Here is a 17,769-nt window from a genome sequence, read left to right as displayed (position 1 = left end):
GAAGGATAAAGTTAGAAGTTAGAAAAATAACATTTTTATTACTGTTCATTAACATGTCAAATGAAAAAGCAAAAATGCAGCACATTTAAAACATATACATCAGACAGCATGGCATGTGTATTCTGTTGAATATTGTTCAAAGTCCCAATGTAGGTATTTCTATTGAGGGTCTTTTTCTGTCTTCCAAACAAAAGACCTTTGTTGTTCACTGGAACACACCGCACCATTTTCTGAAATGTGTGCATTTATACTGATCCAGTGCTATGAAGTCAGATAAGCTAGGTTCATTCAACTCGACCAAAATAAATAAATCAATAATGAACAGACTGAAGGCTGGATTTATTGTTTTGCTGTACAAAAGAGTAAACACTGCAATAACCTGCACATCGATGACAGAAGAATAAAAACACAAGTCTTTTAACAGAATTAAAACAGCTGTGTTTAATAAAAATGAAATCCAACATACAACAGCAGCCTACTATCTCTACACAGCTGAGAGCTGCTTGCCATAACTGTGTGAATGTAAAAAGTTTTCTGCTTCTCTTTCTTGATTTATACCAGACCTATGATTCTATATAGGCAACATTCCCACATTACACTTTATGTGTGGCCAAATTATTAAGTACTGGAACATATTCATTTGAGAAATAAACAAAGTTTAGTTTATTCAGGTAGTGTAGTTTTTAAGTTGAGGATAAATGTTTTTTAAGCTGGGAAATTACACAGAATGAACTCTGGTTTAGAGCAGGGCGATATGGCCAAAAATATTTATCACGATATATATTTGAAAATTTGCGATAACGATATAACTGACGATATAATTGATGCGAGACAAAATACAACTCCACAACATTACTAGCGCAAAAAGACAACCTTCCATTTATTTTCACGTAAACAAGAAGCTGGTTTTTATGTACATTAAAGCTTTATAAAAATGTAACAGTGCAAATGCAAATTCCTTGCTGAAAGTTTAACCCAAAGGCATTTCCAGTAGAAATGGGCTGACATATCCTGAGCATAACCATGTATAATATCCACTGAAGTTAAAAAGAGGTGCTTTGCAACATTAAACTGCAGTGTGCAGTACGCATTTTTCGGACCATAAGGTGCACGGGATTATAAGGCACATTAAGCGAAACAAAGCAGTCAGATAAATCAAACTTTATTAAACTCATTCTTCTTGCTTCCTCCACTTCTGTACCATTGATTCATTAATGTTGAATTCTCTGGCAGCTGCTCTATTCCCATGTTGTTGCAGTATATTAATGACTAACCTCGTATTGTGGATGGATTATCTCAGTTGTTCTCCTGACTGAAGTTTGGTCCGTTTACAGCATCCTGCCATGCGATTGCATTTGTCTCTAACCATGAGGAACCTTCACGTTAACTTTTATAAGTGGAAAAGTGTTAGTGTTCGTCCTCCAGCTTCACTGTTTATGTTATGCTAACATAGCTGTGTCGCTAGCGATCACGTAGCACATCATTATATACCAGCTAGCCCAACTTCAGTAACCCTAAAAACGTCACTGCTGTTTAGTTTCCTGTCTTCATTTATGTTGGAAGTGATAGCAGAGCTGTACGTTTGAATTTTTTCAGAAATCTCTCAGTCAGAACATGCTATATCATGCTTAGGTAACTAGCGAAACTAGCGAGCTAACTTCCGCTAGCTTCCTGCTAACTTCTAACTCCGTTAAATGTAATAACTTTTGTTTTCATGGATGCCTGGAAGTTAAACTTTATAGTTACACCTGATAAAGCAGCAATGCTGATCGTTTTATTAAAGATCAAAGAATTTAGACAGTTTTCAACTCAGTGATGCTGCAGTGTTGTTTGACCTGAAGTCAAATATACGGAGTTTGGGACCCAGATTACTCCCAGATTTAAGAGCATCTTAGTCCGACAAATACGACAATAACAACGGCCGCTTGCATGTTCTGCAAAAAAATGTGCTTTGTTGTGTATCTGATGGACAAACACCAAACCAGTTCCACATCACGGAAGTTGCACCATTTTTACAAACCAACAATCGGCCATGTGCGTATGAAAACAAAGGCACTGCGCATGCGCGTTTTACTCCCATTCTATCGCGATATTTCATTTTCCTATCGTTGCCTAACATTATACCGGTATTACCGTGAACGGTATAATATGGCCCAGCCCTACTCTGGTTCCTGTGTGGATTCGCTCCTGGTACTCCAGCTTCTTCCCACCGTCATGCCCAGCTGGGTCTCTTAATTTCAAACCCAGTAGCATAAAGTCAGACAAACTAACCATTAACAATCAGTTAGTTAAATATGTTCAGTAAAAATGACACATGTTCCTTCATCCTCCTTTTTCTTAACCTCCTAAGACCCAAACTCTTTCATGGCATGCATTTTTAATTTCTCTTTGCTATTTGGGCTGATTGGGACCTGATGAATGTAAAAACAAAGGATTAGCTGATTTATTTTTTTTTTACCTGATTTTTGTTTTTGAGAAAAATGGGATCCTCATAAGAGGACATTCATTTTAAATTTCAATAGAACAGTGGCAGTATAATGTCCTCATTAGTAGATATCAGGCCCTTTGTAGAGCAAAATTTAGTAGTTTGGTCTCCACAACCCAAAATGTGATGTCCACATATGTGGATGCCAGGTCCTGGGAGGTTAAGCTGATAGATAGCCAACAGCACCACAATGTAAGAGAATTCAGTTGTTCAGGCTTAATATTTGATTTATTCTTAACTATTTAATTACATATCACTTCTCAGCTCTAGCCCGCTCTTTGAATTTCACAGCGAAACTTCAAATCAGGATTCTTCATCTTCTTCTTGTAGTCTTCATCAAACTGCTCATTCTGGGCCACAGTGAAGTGGTTCTTCCAGTCACCAACTTTCCCTGGAGAAGGAGAACATTCAAAGTATTTGATTATCCTAATAATAAACTGAACATATATTGGTGCCTATACTGAGAAAAAACTAAAGTTTCCCAGCAGGCAGTTGTACCTTTTCTCATAAAAGGAGAAACCTCGTGGTTCAGCTTGCGAGCTGTGGTATAGTTGGTCATCTTGTTTTGCTTCATGCTGTCAAACGTCACACTGGCTCTGATTCTTTCCTTCTCTTCAGCTGATGGAGACAAACCAAGGAAGGAACACAGTCGGTCTATTTCTTTTTCATAGTCCTGTTAACATAAATGAAAATATGAATGAGTTTAAAAGAGATGTTTCATCCCTAAATTTTATTAATTTTTCTTCTTTTGGTCTGTAGTACTGTATGACTATAATACTTTTTCATCAAGACAAATTTGGTGCGAGATGCTCTCCTTGGGAGATATTAGGATTCGACAGACTTCCCTTTAAATATGTGACAATTTTGATTTTTTTTATGCATCTTAAAATGTCAAACCTTCAAGATTAACAAAAAAACAGATTTCATTTATGTGTTTCTTTATTTTTTATGAACTTTCAATTTGAAGATGTCAAATTTGATCTTTTTTTCTTAATTATTAGTAATGATGGCAATAAATAAATGCTCACTTGTAGCTGGTTAATGTTTAAACTTCTGATACTACATCTACAGTGGCTTGCAAAAAGTATTCGGCCCCCTTGAACTTTTCCACATTGTGGGGTGTGCGTAATTATTCAGCTCCCTGAGTCAATACTTTGTAGAACCACCTTTTGCTGCAATTACAGCTGCCGGTCTTTTAGGGTATGTGTCTACCAGCTTTGCACATCTAGAGACTGAAATCCTTGCCCATTCTTCTTTGCAAAACTCCTAATGTCGGGTCGGTCCAAATTAAGCATCCATATCATCAACAGAGATAATATGGATATCGGAGATTTCCATACCAGAGTGGTCAAGTTCTTGTCAAGCTGGGGCAGGATGGATAATTCTTTGTTTTTGTTGTGTTTTTAACATGTCTTTGAGTTTCACGTGGCGTGGTAGGCTCCACCTTTGGACAGAGCTTTGCTCTCTGATCAGTCCTTCCTACACCTTCCTTTCTTCCTCCACTGTATTTGATATCTGGGTGGGCAGCAGAACACCACCAGGTCATCTTCACCTCAGTGATGGTAATCAGACTTTCATTGTTAGAATTCTGCACTTAGTTTCCTATGAATCAATATTGTGTTCTCTCTGCTGTAGCCACTTCATTCCTCATCTGGATTCCTATTCTATGTTCTGTCCTGCCTTCAGTCCCATCAATACCTGTAACCTGTAAAAGGACTTACTGGAGCTGGAACACTCACCTGCTTGCTAGAAGGATCTTGCTGGAAAGGATGTGTAGCAGGTGAGGATGATTAAGTATCGGTATCGAGATGGAACTGTACTAACAAATAAAGAGTGTGTGTGGAAAAGTGGAAGGAGTTCTCCGAGGAGTTGATGAACGAAGAATATGAGAGGTAGCGGACAGATGGAAAACAGGTAGTGAATCAGGAAGTTCAGAGGATTAGTGAGGAGGAAGCAAGAAGTGCTATGAAGAGTGAAAATGTGGTTGATGCAGATGACATAACTGTCAGTCGGCACACGTTAGCCAAACTCGGTGCTGTACCTCAATCAAATCTTCATAGAACATGTAGTGAAAATCTGAATAAGTTTGCTTCTTCTCCCACCAGCCGTTCACATGGTCATACCACGATCCATAAACCCCTGCAGACACAGAACACACAAAGGAACGTTAACATGGGAAATATGATGATATTATTTTTCCTTTACAACAGAACTCACTCTTTCCCTCCATGAAGTCCTGCAGAAAGGTGCTCCAGTCTCCTGGTTCTGGCAGGGCACTGTTCATGCGGTTAAAGTGGAAATAGGACACTACACTGTCTTTTGCATTGCGGGCCATATAAACCACCTACAGAAAGAGGCAAAACTAAATTATGCTCTGTGGGTTTCATAAATCCCATGTCTCTATGACTACAGGTTTGCATGATTTTTACCCTGCAGCGCTGCTCCCAGAAGGACTTTGGTACAAACTGGACTGGCAGATGAGTTTTAATGAGACGAGGAGTGGTGGGAAGCTTGTCTGCCAAATCGGTACCTGAGTAAGGTAGAGATAAGAATGATCATTTGCAATCAAGCTTCTCTGCCAAGTCTTTCCCTAAATGATAAGAAGGAGTAACTTGTAACTGTTAAAATGCAATGATTGGCTTTTTTATTATAGCATAGATCAACAACATTAATTACTACACATTATACTATACTACCTTATACTACATTATATTATAACTAACTCTGACAAAACGTGTCACAAAATGATGGCATGCAAGCAAAACAGATGTCAGACAAAAAGACTGAACCTATTTCAAACATTTTTGGAATATTTTTCTGTCTGAACAGTTCTAATGATACCTTAATGTACAAGTACACCAAAGTGAAACTAACTTTTGGTTTTGACTTAATACAAATATGGCTAATTGAAGGTGGTCACAAGATTCAACCTGAAGGTAGAGGAGGGCGGCAGATCTCCAGGAAGGGCACTCTTTCATGAAGAGGGATGGATGTCTGACGATCTGGATCCATGTTGTCAAAATACAGAAGATCTATGATGTAAGAGATCCATGTGGTTCCTGAGGTTGAAACAGATAGATGCATATTGTTCAGTGGGATACCAAACTATGAAGATATAAGCTCCATAACCCAAATTAAGACACTCAGCATCATTTTTGTATTTTTCAGGTCAACACTGAACTCGTGGATGCATAGTGTTTAGTGGGAATCCTGTGAACTCAGACACCAACATTAAAATTATTTTTTAACAAAAAAAGTTATTTTATAATTAGATAAGCTCCACACTCTTGCACACACCACATCAGTACCTGCTTTAGGGTACGTAGAGATAAGAATATCATCTGGTCTTGCTTTGAAGTTCTGTACGTTGTCCCAGTTGTCAGTGATGACGTTGGTCATGGAGACTCCATGGAAGTCAAACATTTCTGGTCGACGTGGCACCTCCATCTGTAAGACTGATTATTTTAAAAGTCTTTCATGTTTTCTCCAGTCCTAAAAAACGATGAAATTGCAAACTGGATGTTTCATGATGGTTGATGGCTGTGATTCAGTTTGTAGGGATAGATTTTATAGGGACGCCCTCTTTTGGTCACACCTGCTGTCCTGTTGTCAGGGTTTAAGGCAGGTTGACCGGTGGTTCTTTTCCTCACAGGTCTAAAGAATTGATATACATATCATGACATCTGTTGGGGCTCATCTTGTCCTTTTTGTTTGGTATTGCAGTGTTGCTGGTCTGCACACCTAATCAGTCAGACTGTCAGGATGCTGAATTCTCTCCCTGCTCTGTCCCTCTCCACTCTCACACACAGAACTACAGACCTGCATCCACCTCTCCCCTCTTAACCCTGCCCACCTCCCAGACTTATAAAACTCTCAACCTCCACCATCGCCCCTCACTGACTCCCCCACCCCACTTGCACACGAACTCTTGCCCACAAGCACTCTGACTGTGCTGGACACTGTTTTGTATTGTATTGTGTCGTACATAAGACTTATTTTAATCTTTATATTGTTTTAGTGTACACCGAGGGCTGTGGGAGCATTGAAACTTCAAATTCCTGTGTATGACCTGTGCATATGGTTTTTGACAATCAAGCTGACTTTGATGCAAATTTTAGAAATGTAGTTCAAAGTTCATTTGAATTGCTTCATTCAAGTAAGTGCAAAAACAGTCAGCTGCCAGTACGAAAAGGACGACTAATTACGACATGTGCACTGCAGCATTGGTAGAATCTGTAAACACCAAAATTACAACATTTCACCTCCATCACTCTGATTCAGACACACAGTAACATTTACTGAATGTATTTTAAACAGAACATGTTTAATTCCTTTACAAATGTTTGTAAAGTAAAAACACATTAGATTGTTGGTAACACAAGATTATGAAGCTTACTTACCTTCTAGGATCACTCCTACCAACTGACATACACTTGAAGTTGTGAACAAGGGATTTAACCCACAGATTTAATCATTAATTCCAGCAATAACACTGACCTAAAGTGGACGAGTTAAATATTTACTCAGTAAAACTCGCCCAAACTTTGGGAGCACAAAGTTTGAAGCTGTCTACAGCTTACCGCACCTTATATCAGTCGCACGGAAGTCGCTGTAATAATCTGGGCGCTACAGCTTTAGGCAGCTCGGCGCGCTCCCGCGGACGGCAATCACTTTCTGCCCGACAATCACTTTTTGGCCCAACACCTGGAGCAAAACAATCCCCATGAGTGCTGCTGTTTGACTGAGGAAGAATATAGGCGGTATCTAGTGATGGGCAGATGAAGCCCCATGAAGCACTGAAGCTTTTCATCCAATTGGTTCACCCCAACGCGAAGCTTCATGAAGCTTCATTTGCTCTAGCAGGACACCTACTGGACGTAAAAATAATAGCTGGCATGAATTTGAAGAGTGTGGCATTTTGCACACAGCCTGTAAATGTCAACAACAAAAGGAGTGTGTAAAACATGTATATTGTAGTGATGGCAGTATACTGTGTATATTTATAGTGGCAGTATGGGAAATGATTATTTGGAAATGCTTGAAATGGAAATGATCATTTACTGTGAGGTGAGGTGTGGTTGGGGTGTGGACAGTGGTTGTGCTTTTGTAACGTTGAGGTATGGACAGCTACACACTGTCCTGCCTGTTCACATTTTATTCTGTAAAAACTAAATTTTCACTGCTTTTATGACATTTTAGTGGGGAGAACATAGCTAGGATTTAATGATTTAACAAATCTTTTGAATCCTTTGTCCTCCACAATGCTAAATGGCTGGGAGTCCTCAATCACCATGCTGACCAGGTCTTCATCTATTTGAGATTGTTCTCCTGAGGAAAGACAATAAAGATAAAGCACAAATATAAATATCACACACGTAACTTATAACAGTTGTATAATATTGTTATATCATTTAGTAACATTACTGCATCCTATATTATCATTGCATTTGATGGCTCACCTGGTCTTGCTCCACGATCGGTGTCCCCCTTATTCTCATGCAAAGCTCTGTAGTGCCTAAGCATGGATGAGGTGTTGCTGTTATATCCCAGCTCCCTGGCACATAGCAAACACTTCACCTTGTACAAAAGTCAAGACAGCTCAACATAAATTGTATTGCACCATCAGTATCATGAAAATACATCTTCTGTAGAAATACCTTGTTGGGAGGAATAAGATCAAAATGTTCCCACACAGGGGAGGACATCCTCCTCTTCTTAGCTGGCTCCATTCTCTCCTGACTTTCCTCACTCTCATAAACCTCCATACGGTCTCCAAACTCTCACTAACCGCAACTCTCCATCAAACACCCACATTTTTGAATGAAGTCTGAGGGGTTTATATCGCTGTCATATCTCGCGGCAAAGTTCGAACCACTTCATGAACCAGTCACGTGGTACAGCCGGGCAGCGAGGCTTCGGACGTCATCATTTTCAGCTCCTCCCATAAATGAAGCAAGCCTCGATACGCGCTTCGCGGAAACGCCCCCTCCATTACTCGACACACGCTCCGAAGCCTCGATACAGAACGTCCCATCACTAGCGGTATCCCAATAGACTACTTGCACTAGGGCATGTGACGTATTTCCGTTTCCAAATAGTACCGCTTGTGCGTTTCCGGTACGTTTGCTTATCTATCGGTAGCTATGCTAATGTCGCTTCAGAATGAGTATAAAAAGGAAAGTATTTAAAACAGAACATTTTCAAAAACAGGAGAAGAAATACTCCGAGCATTGCTGTGTCCCACTTTGTTCAGCTTCAGCCAAATTTAACGGCATACTAAGTTTTCATGCCTTTCCGACCCATTCCGACTTGAGAAGACAATGGCTGGTAAATATACGCCGGGATCATTTCACGATTACCTCTCACACCAGGGTCTGCTGCAGACACTTTGCCAGTGATCAACTCATAGAGCCAACAACCCTCGATGGTCGAAGGCGGCTTATTAAAGGTGCTGTACCAACACTTTTTGAGTGGAATGGCTATAAAGTTGAACCACCGCGGCGTAGTGTTTGGGAGAGAACGGAGCGACGCCCTGAACTAGTTCCTCCTGACGATCAAGAAGAGCACAGTCTTACAAGAGATCATGACTACTGCTCAGTCCCTGAGCCATCTGCATTGGACATATCTGCATCAGCTGCAGAAGACCTGTCCGAAGACGTGGAGACTCTGAGGAAGGAAATACAGGAGTTACGTGTCCAGCGAGAATTTGGGTTACAGCGTTTTGCTGGCTCCGACACTGACATCCGATTCTATACCAGGTACATCTAAGTTCTATTCAAGCTAACTGTTTAAAATATACCAAGGTCACCATCAGTTAAATTTAGAAAGTTTTTCCAGTCTTAATGAAAACAAAATAGAAATTTACTTTTTCTCTGCTGATTGTATGTTTTATGTAGATGCTTTAGTATTTAAACAATATCCTAATGCTACAGGTAAAATACAACACCAAATACTCTTAATCAGACTATTTTATACAGCATTCCATTAGCATATTTGTCACAGTTCACATTATTTTTATGTCAGTGTGTAATGTTAATTAATGATTGACATGATGTATGTCTCTCTCGTGAATAGATTTCCAAGCTATGATCATTTGATGGCATTCTGGGTTTTGATTGAGCCTTGCATCTATAAAATGATCCGGGTTTCAAGAGCCAAGTCAGCTGCCAATCGGAACGAAGAAGTGTTGACACCTGCACGCACATCAACAGTAGGTTATGGGTTTGTTGGTAGTTAGAACTAGAGGTGTAATGTTATTGTATTTATGTACAATAACATTACTTTATGTACAGTAGCATACATACACAGGTGTATGTATGCTAGACTCAGTATCCTTTACATACATACACCTGTGCACTACAGCACCTCATTGTTTACCCCATGGTACAGTATGGTATGCCTAACCATTACAAAACATTTAGCCAAGAAAAGAATAATTTTACTAGTTCATAGCTTAAGGAGTAACATTTTCCCTTTTGTTTTCACCTTCCAGAGGCAGCTGCTACAGCCAATTGATGAGTTTTTTCTTTTCCTGGTTTTCCTGTCAGTTGGTTTGAAGGAGAGGGACCTGGCACACCGATTTAACATACACCAGTCCACAGTGAGCCGCATTATTGCAACATGGACAAATTTTCTTGCCACTGCACTGGGGTCTCAGTGCATCTGGCTTACACGTGAAGAAGTGCAAGCTTACCTCCCTGAGGAATTCAAAGATTTCTCAGACACCCAGATGATCCTTGACTGTACAGAGCTGAGGTGTCAGACACCATCCTCACCACTTCTCCAAAGTGAAATGTACTCTTCGTACAAATCCCACTGTACGATGAAAGCCCTGGTTGGCATAGCTCCACATGGTCCAGTGACATTCATCTCTAATCTGTATGCTGGTTCGGTTAGTGACAAGGAACTATTCAAACAATCAGGCATTGCTGAGAAGTTGACTGAAGACATGGCAGTGATGGTAGATAAGGGCTTCCTAATCACTGATTGTTGTAAATGCAAAGTGTACTGCCCACCTTTTCTATCTAAGCAGAAGCAGATTCCAGCATACCAGGTTAAGGAGACGCAGGCCATAGCCAGACTCAGGGTACATGTGGAGCGAGTCATTAGGAGGATCAAACAGAGCAAACTTTTTGATAGCATCATTACCATGTCACATGTTTATAATATCAACCAACTGTTTGCAGTGGCATGTATGCTGTCAAATTACCAGAACACAGCATTAGTTAAAAAATGGGTTAAGTGAGACAAGATGGATTTTTCCCAAGACACCAGTGCCAGTACAAGTAACTTATGGAAAATGACCTGCAGCTGAGGCCACTACAGTTGAATTTCTTCCTTCTCAGCTGACAATACTTGATTACAGAACTGGTACTTGAGTGCCGATAGTTGAGTTCCAGTTATTGATAATTCAAATTCATTGCAAATGTTTAATGTTAATAATACTGTTTAATTATACTACTATTATTACTATTCAGATTCAACAAAACTATTTATCAAAATTATAAAGTAAATCACTAAATCGTTTTAAAACCATAAGTGACATTGAACTTTTGTAACATCAAAAATACCATTTGTCATTTTCTACAGTTCAGTTATTGTCTAAATGTATATCAGTATGCTAGGCATGGAGTTTTAAATACTTACCATGTAAATAAGTTCTGCACAAATTCAACGTTTTAATGTGTGTTTTTAAAAATTAAATTGATGCCATTGCTTAAATAACAGTTTATTGATGTCACATAAAAGTAACATGTAACAACAAAAGAATTCATGAAATATATTGAAAATAAAACATCAGTTATTTTGTTCCAGCCAGCCTGAAGGATCTGTTTTTCTTTTTGCTGTTTTCACTGTTCATTTTTTCAAACACGGGTATCTTGGCATATATATGTAAAAAAAGAAATAGTCTGCCTTTTCTCTGATTGCATTGTGCACATCTATATCCATGTATATTCTTTGCACTAGGTAGTCCTCTTGTGCCCACACAACAAAGTCACACCACTGCATCCCACTGATGAGCAGTTGTCCTTGCACTTGCCAGTAATATGCGTGGCTCTTTTTTAGTTTAGGGGTACCACATTCCATCTGCACATATTTGCAGTCAATAAAGTTTTGTACATTGGGACATTTGAATTCGACGAAGCCAAACTGGGGGTATTCATTGGGGTCAAAAACAACACCATCAGGAGATGCAGCAAGCCAGGGGGCAATGGGGTGAATGACCAGACCACAGGGTGAGTAGTTAACATTCATTAGCCTACTATACTCTGCTGCTATTGCAGGCTCCATCTCAGTTCCTCTCCTCATGTCTGCTGTCTGCCTTGTTCCCTTCAATATACGCTCTGCTAGTGACTCGGCCGAGCTCTGGCCTCTGACGTGACACACCTCCCGAAACCTAGAGGCAGTCACTCTGGGCCTGCGGAGCTGATGCCACTCAGACGAAGAGCTTTGCTCACGTGTAGCTTCCTCTATTTTGTGAGCCATTTCCAGAGTTACAGACAAGCTTTTCAGATGCAGAAGCTCTTCTTCTGAGCACACAAACACACAATCTGATGGCAAGATGTCATACCCCTCCAGAGGCAAGTGCGGTGTTGGTGGTGCATCGCGGTGTAGTGTGATGTACCGGGTTGTCAAAACCGGCTGCTGATATGACAGAACACTGCCCTCCTGCACCAGCCCAAAGGCACTTTCCACAAGGGGCTTGTCAGGTCTCATGTTCATTGTGGTCACAAGTGGCCTGTCCTCAATATTAAATTTTGCCGTTATTCTGAACAAGCAGGGATCTGGTAACGGACCCACCATGCCTCTGTAGAAGCCACTCCTAAAGAAAACATCAATGACAATAATGTAAGGAAGAAGGTTGTTATACTGAACAACAACTAAACTAAAAACTAAAAGGTGTAAAACAGTGGTGCATAAGTTAGAGACTGGGATGTATATGTACATGACTGAGTTAGCCGTCTTCAGAAAGTGTAATGTTGTATGTAAATTAATACCTATTCTGACACATGTATGTATGAAAAAAATAGCAACATACATTTGTAACACGTGAAACCAAATTTTACAAATGTAATTACCGTACTCCAGTCTGGGCCATCCTATTTGGTACTGGCTTAGTGAAGATCATGGAGTTGATGGGTCCTGGCCTCACACCCTAACAGAAGACACATTTACTATGGATGGTGTTGCTGTTCATATGTAAACATGGACTAATTCAAAAACTTTAACCTCATTTAAATTACCACTGTCCGTGGCTTGTGCCATTGCTGTTCAGATTCCGTGCAGCTATGCACAGGGGGGACAACCGGCACTCTGAGTTGTGAGTAGTGTGCTGTTTGGAAGAGCAGTGCCACTGTGTGATTGCACATAACAGCGCCTGCCACACAGGAGCACTGGCTATGTGTCAGTATCACCGGCGATGAATCCAGAAGCTTAATCTAAGAAGAAAGAATGAAAATTAAAAATGTAACATCTTCATGGAAGAGCTGAACAGGAACATAGTTCAGTGTTATGGTTACGTACCCTCCTGAATGCTTAGTGTTTCCTTCTCTCCCTATTAAAACAACTTAACCATGCTTGATAACTGTAATAACTTAGATTGTGTATATTTGCAGTATTAACTTGTTGTCAAATGTTTCTGATCACCCAAACACACGTTGATTTAACTATCTGACTAGTCAAATTAGGAGTGATAAAGCAGGGAGACAAGGAAAACATTCAAGTTGATGGGCCTTTAGGAATGAACTTAACTAATGCTTAAATGAACTGAACCCCACAGAACGGGGATTAACAACTTTACACAGCTTCCTGCCTACACTTAGTCTGTGTGGTGCCTCACTCTTCCTCATCGACCTGTAGCACAGGGCTCTCACATCGACCTCCCCTGACAACCTGTCTTTATTGGACACTGAATAAAGATACAAGTACCATTAGCATTATTTCTGTATTACTCATTTCAGCATGTCTTAAACATATATATTTTACACTTAGCAAGAGTAGCATTAGGTAGTTAACTACCTCCATAGTTAGCCAACTATAGGGTTGCCAACCGTCCCTTAAAATACGGAATCGTCCCGTATTTCGAAACAAAAGTACACGTCCCGTATTGAGCTAATAAGGGACGCACTTTGTCCCGTAATACAGTGAGAATCAAAAGTAGTCTATAATTTTTAATGGAATTAACGCTTTGTTTGAAAACATAATTCCCAGCCCCTCTCCTGCTTTGTGACCAATGAGCTGACAGCACACTTATGACAATTCGAGTATGACAATTCAGATTACCGCTCATCTCATTGGTCGAGGAAAGGTCGCTTATGGAGAAAATACCGGAAGACAACAGATGACCACAACAAGAAGCATGGCCAACAGGGAAACAAACGCCGACTCTGCGGTGCAAGTCTCGGACGACAGTACACCTAAAGCTGGGCAAACACTGTGCGATTTTTTCAGTCGCGTTATTCAGCTCCTGCTCAAACTGCACGATTGACTCGCAGGGGTTAGAAGTTGGTAGGTCACGATGCAGGTCTCACACTATACCGCCCGATGCTCTGATGCGACCTGAGTGCTCACACTGTGCCTCCATAACACGAAGGTTATAACAGAAAATCTGTCGCGCTCTCTCTCTCTCCGTCTTACACTCACACAGACACACACACCACCACCATCAACTTTGCTAAATTGCTAATGAAAAACATGATCAGGCAGCTGTGATTGAGCAGCAGTGTAAATCCAACTGTTTTCACGGTTGTTGTGGTCGTGATAATTTTGTGATGCCACATCGAAAAGGCTCGGATGAGCTTTCCAAAGTTCTACAAGTTGTGCCTCCATCGCTTGTGTCCAGATCACACGCTGCACAGCCGTGCTGCTCCATCTTTTACACCAACGTTTACGTGTTTGCGCGCGAGCAGTGTGAGCGGCTGTGATGAGACCCTCACGAGCGATTGATGATCGGGAGCTGGTCGTGAGGTGTTAATCACTTCTCGTTACCCCACGTATACTACACGATGCACGATGAAGGCCAAAATCGGTCAAAAATCGGCTCAAAATGGGCCTAAAACCGCACAGTGTGAGCCCAGCGTTAGAGCAGCAATGTTTGTTCCCCTCAGAGAAAGGGAAGAATGGGAAAAGGAAAACACCTGGCTGGAAAAAGTTAATATGGGCATGTGCAGTGAATATCAGCGCTATGTGGCCAGAAGTGTGATAATATAATTTATTTTGTGTAATAAACAACTGCAAGGATAGATGATTACAACAAATAGATGACTAATACATAAAAGTAATACATAGATGAATAATGATGATGAGTTATGATGCGTAATCATGGGAACAAGCGGGTTTACAAACAGGAGCAGCTGATTAGCATTAGAAAAGCTGAAATAATATTTCAACTGAAGCCGATTGTACTAAATGCACTAAATGTGCACTGTTACAAGAATGTTTTTCTTTCTATTGTTTTCTATTATTTTAAGTTAAGCAGGACAGAGTTCTTTTAAAGAAAGATTTACTTATATTCTCAAAAGTTAAGCATGACAGGCTTCTGTTTAAGAAGGAGACCTGTTTTATTGTGTTAATGTTGTCATTTTGAGCTAAAAATAAATGGCTAAATGATCATTTGTTTCACATGTGTTCATATCACAAAGAATACACATCTACTTAAATCAAATTCAAGTCAAAGGGTTAAAAAAATAATTTCACACACAAAAAAAGAGCTAGAAAATTCACCACACTGGGAAGGGTGAAGACAACTGGGTCGCCCGGTGTTGTGCCAAAAAGTGATTGTCTGCCAAAAACTGATTTCCGGTATTTGCCAAAAAGCGATTGCTCATATTTAAAGTGCTATAAGTAACTTGTTGGGCTATAATATGTTAAACATATGTCAAATGCATCCCTTATGGATGACATAAAGTCATCTTGAGCCACAAACAACATTCGTGTAGCAAGATACAAGCCGCAATCAGTTTTTGGCAGCGACTTTTATATAACCTTTATTTATGCAGTAAAAAAAATCTCATTAACATTAAAAATGTATTTTGTAAGAGTAAGTTGGCCAAGAGCACAGCAGAAATGGCAGCAAATATTACAATAGTTCTGTAAAAATATTTTAAGTGGGGATAAAGGACCGGATTGGTTATAATGTAAGTACAAGTTGTAAAGATACTTAAAAAACAGATAATTTTTTAATTCTTTATGTAACCCCTTTGTATCCCCTGTTCACCGAAGTCTATTTACGAACATACGTAAAGATATTACACATAAAAAATACACAGAAACACTGGAAATCAGTTTTTGGCAGACAATCACTTTTTGGCACAACACCGGCCCTGGCCACGAGGTGTCCCTTATTTATTTTTCAGGGAGTTGGCAACCCTAGCCAACTACCTAACGCTAATATAACAGTGTCTAACAACAAAAGTGACATTAGTTAAGAAAACCTCAACTATAGTTTAGGACGACATAAAACACCGTTTAAGAAAACATGTAATGTAGAGAACTGACATCAAATGAAGGACATAGCGGAGTAACGTAGTGTTTGCATTTGACGTTAGCTAGCGTTTCTTTGTCGGTTAATTTACGTTTTCTTACCTTCGTAGTTGTGTATATAAGATGCAGCATATAACTTAAATCCTTTATCTAATTTGCTGGCGGGGGTAGTCGTCACTCTGCAAATCCGATGAACATCGGTGATGTTCAATTTTGGGAGCTCTTGTAGGCATCGAGTGTAGAACGTCGCCATGGTTTAACCGCACCGGAAGCACTGGAGCAGGACTACATAGAACGCGGAAGTGTTAGTGCAAGTAGTCCATTCACGGTCTGCAGCCTTAAAGGCCGATTACGTCACAGCGACGCGACAAAGGCTGTCCCAATTCACAGGCTGCTCGAAATTTGGCCCTCAAATGCGTCCTTCATTTCCCTGAATTTTAAGGATGGATCCGTGTATCCTCCATCGCCCAACATATCCCAGACTTCATAGCGCGGCGGTGGGTGTGGATAATTTTGCCGATAAAAACGGCGGAAGAGGGGCGGTCGAAGAGTAAACTTCTAAAAGTAAGTACTGAATATTATGTCACTTATTTATGTGCAAATGTTTAATAATGAAGAACATTAAAACATTATTGTTGGCCACATGTCGGCAAAGTTATGTGACATTAGCGATGTTTGTACTTTCAGCGTTTACTTGGTTTTAAAGCCTTTACTTTAAAATATACGCCGTTCAATAGATGATTTTAATCTTACAGAGAATGTGATGATTTTATGGATAATTAAAGTCAGTCATATATCCACAAACACAACAAGCTGAAAGTCAGTGATGCTGCTCGGTTTGCAGTCCTGAATATCACGGCACAAGCAGGATTCACTGGACTGTTAATGTTAGCTATGTTATATTGCTGCCTCTGTTCGGTGATGTCGAACCAAACGGACTTTAACGTGTGTTTGAACGAGCTGACGGTTCACTCATTAAGCTGAAAGAAAGATAATCACAGGAGTCACACATGTGCCCACTGTACCATCTGGGAACTCTTGTTTAGCACTCTAATAACACAAACACTAAATCCTCCTGTTTGTAGCAGTGTATACACCTGAGACTTTCACCTGTCTGTCTGTCCTGCACTCGCTCTCTGTTTCTTTCTCTCTGATTGTGTAATAAAAGTACGAACATGTATTTATAAGTTACACTTGTGTTTGAATCCTGCAGCTTATCACACATTTGATTTCCATGTGTGACAACTGCAAGTGTCCAGAGTGAGGACAGTGAGGACCCACTGCTGCACATCATCTGTGAGGCTTTGCACCCCTGATGATCCACCAGGACAAACTCAGCAGTGTGTGAGGAAGAGGAGGAGGAAGAGCCAGCAGCAGCTGACAGATGGAGAGAATAGACAGACTGTTCCCTGTTTGTGAAGGACTGCTAGAAAAGTTTAACATAACTAATTGTCTGTCCTGAATCAGTCTTATTAGGTGATGTTAAAATAATTTTATAATTCCAGTGTTTTCAGTGTGGGAGTAAGTACTCAGGGCCTTCAAGTTACACACTATGAAAGGCAGTTACAAGTGTAATATTCAGAAACCTAAAGTATGTATCAGCAGCAGAATGGAGCTAAAAATAAATGCCCCTGTTTGTTTCAGTTCTATGAAGCTTTGAGTATTTTGGATTAGTAGCACTGCTGTGTTTGTTGCATCATATTGCTGTAATTGTTTATGTGCTTTATATATTCTGAGGTAAGTTGATCTATAGTGTTACATCATATTACTTTCTTTTTATACTTATATGTAAACATTGAGCC

At 40.1% G+C, this 17,769-nt stretch overlaps 4 protein-coding genes across 4 annotated transcripts; 1 reads left to right on the top strand and 3 right to left on the bottom strand.

Annotated features, from left to right (window-relative positions):
• Positions 1-318: 318 nt before the first annotated feature.
• Positions 319-7,264, bottom strand: LOC146550874 (cytosolic sulfotransferase 3-like). Its single transcript, XM_085260940.1, has 8 exons — positions 7,071-7,264; positions 5,794-5,932; positions 5,416-5,544; positions 4,915-5,015; positions 4,703-4,829; positions 4,527-4,624; positions 2,984-3,158; positions 319-2,876 (listed from the first exon to the last, which is right to left on the bottom strand). The coding sequence occupies exons 2-8, from the start codon at positions 5,930-5,932 to the stop codon at positions 2,752-2,754; spliced, it is 894 nt and encodes a 297-aa protein (XP_085117066.1). The 5' UTR covers positions 7,071-7,264; the 3' UTR covers positions 319-2,751.
• A 405-nt stretch (positions 7,265-7,669) lies between these two features.
• On the bottom strand, positions 7,670-8,521 carry LOC146550873 (uncharacterized). The gene is made up of 3 exons (XM_085260953.1): positions 8,143-8,521; positions 7,945-8,062; positions 7,670-7,813 (listed from the first exon to the last, which is right to left on the bottom strand). Exons 1-3 carry the CDS (start codon positions 8,248-8,250, stop codon positions 7,671-7,673), a joined length of 369 nt encoding a protein of 122 aa, XP_085117079.1. The 5' UTR covers positions 8,251-8,521; the 3' UTR covers position 7,670.
• On the top strand, positions 8,061-11,298 carry LOC146550872 (uncharacterized). The gene is made up of 3 exons (XM_085260918.1): positions 8,061-9,243; positions 9,560-9,695; positions 9,978-11,298. The coding sequence occupies exons 1-3, from the start codon at positions 8,648-8,650 to the stop codon at positions 10,728-10,730; spliced, it is 1,485 nt and encodes a 494-aa protein (XP_085117044.1). The 5' UTR covers positions 8,061-8,647; the 3' UTR covers positions 10,731-11,298.
• Positions 11,078-16,274, bottom strand: LOC146550871 (uncharacterized). Its single transcript, XM_085260919.1, has 5 exons — positions 16,070-16,274; positions 13,303-13,394; positions 12,730-12,924; positions 12,565-12,641; positions 11,078-12,308 (listed from the first exon to the last, which is right to left on the bottom strand). Exons 1-5 carry the CDS (start codon positions 16,218-16,220, stop codon positions 11,342-11,344), a joined length of 1,482 nt encoding a protein of 493 aa, XP_085117045.1. The 5' UTR covers positions 16,221-16,274; the 3' UTR covers positions 11,078-11,341.
• Positions 16,275-17,769: the final 1,495 nt, after the last annotated feature.

The sequence above is a fragment of the Mchenga conophoros genome, linkage group LG20 (assembly GCF_057382185.1).
Source record: "Mchenga conophoros isolate Kocher_MC1m ecotype Shallow Benthic linkage group LG20, M_conophoros_male_GT1.1, whole genome shotgun sequence".
NCBI lineage: Eukaryota > Metazoa > Chordata > Actinopteri > Cichliformes > Cichlidae > Mchenga > Mchenga conophoros.
The sequence above is the reverse complement of the archived record's forward strand: the minus strand, read 5'-3'. Positions and strand labels throughout refer to the sequence as shown.

Excerpts from the sequence above, each read along its gene's own strand:
- LOC146550871 (XM_085260919.1), bottom strand. The coding sequence starts at position 16,220 with ATGGCGACGTTCTACACTCGATGCCTACAAGAGCTCCCAAAATTGAAC. Across the intron at positions 13,395-16,069 it reads TTATATACACAACTACGAAG|TGTCCAATAAAGACAGGTTG; the intron begins GTAAGAAAACGT and ends ATCTTTATTCAG. Across the intron at positions 12,642-12,729 it reads GGCACAAGCCACGGACAGTG|GGTGTGAGGCCAGGACCCAT; the intron begins GTAATTTAAATG and ends GTCTTCTGTTAG.
- LOC146550873 (XM_085260953.1), bottom strand. The coding sequence starts at position 8,250 with ATGGAGGTTTATGAGAGTGAGGAAAGTCAGGAGAGAATGGAGCCAGCT. Across the intron at positions 8,063-8,142 it reads ATCTTATTCCTCCCAACAAG|GTGAAGTGTTTGCTATGTGC; the intron begins GTATTTCTACAG and ends CTTTTGTACAAG. Across the intron at positions 7,814-7,944 it reads CGATCGTGGAGCAAGACCAG|GAGAACAATCTCAAATAGAT; the intron begins GTGAGCCATCAA and ends GTCTTTCCTCAG.
- LOC146550872 (XM_085260918.1), top strand. The coding sequence starts at position 8,648 with ATGAGTATAAAAAGGAAAGTATTTAAAACAGAACATTTTCAAAAACAG. Across the intron at positions 9,244-9,559 it reads GACATCCGATTCTATACCAG|ATTTCCAAGCTATGATCATT; the intron begins GTACATCTAAGT and ends TCTCGTGAATAG. Across the intron at positions 9,696-9,977 it reads CACCTGCACGCACATCAACA|AGGCAGCTGCTACAGCCAAT; the intron begins GTAGGTTATGGG and ends TTCACCTTCCAG.
- LOC146550874 (XM_085260940.1), bottom strand. The coding sequence starts at position 5,932 with ATGGAGGTGCCACGTCGACCAGAAATGTTTGACTTCCATGGAGTCTCC. Across the intron at positions 5,016-5,415 it reads CCGCCCTCCTCTACCTTCAG|GTACCGATTTGGCAGACAAG; the intron begins GTTGAATCTTGT and ends TACCTTACTCAG. Across the intron at positions 2,877-2,983 it reads TTCTCCTTTTATGAGAAAAG|GGAAAGTTGGTGACTGGAAG; the intron begins GTACAACTGCCT and ends CTCCTTCTCCAG.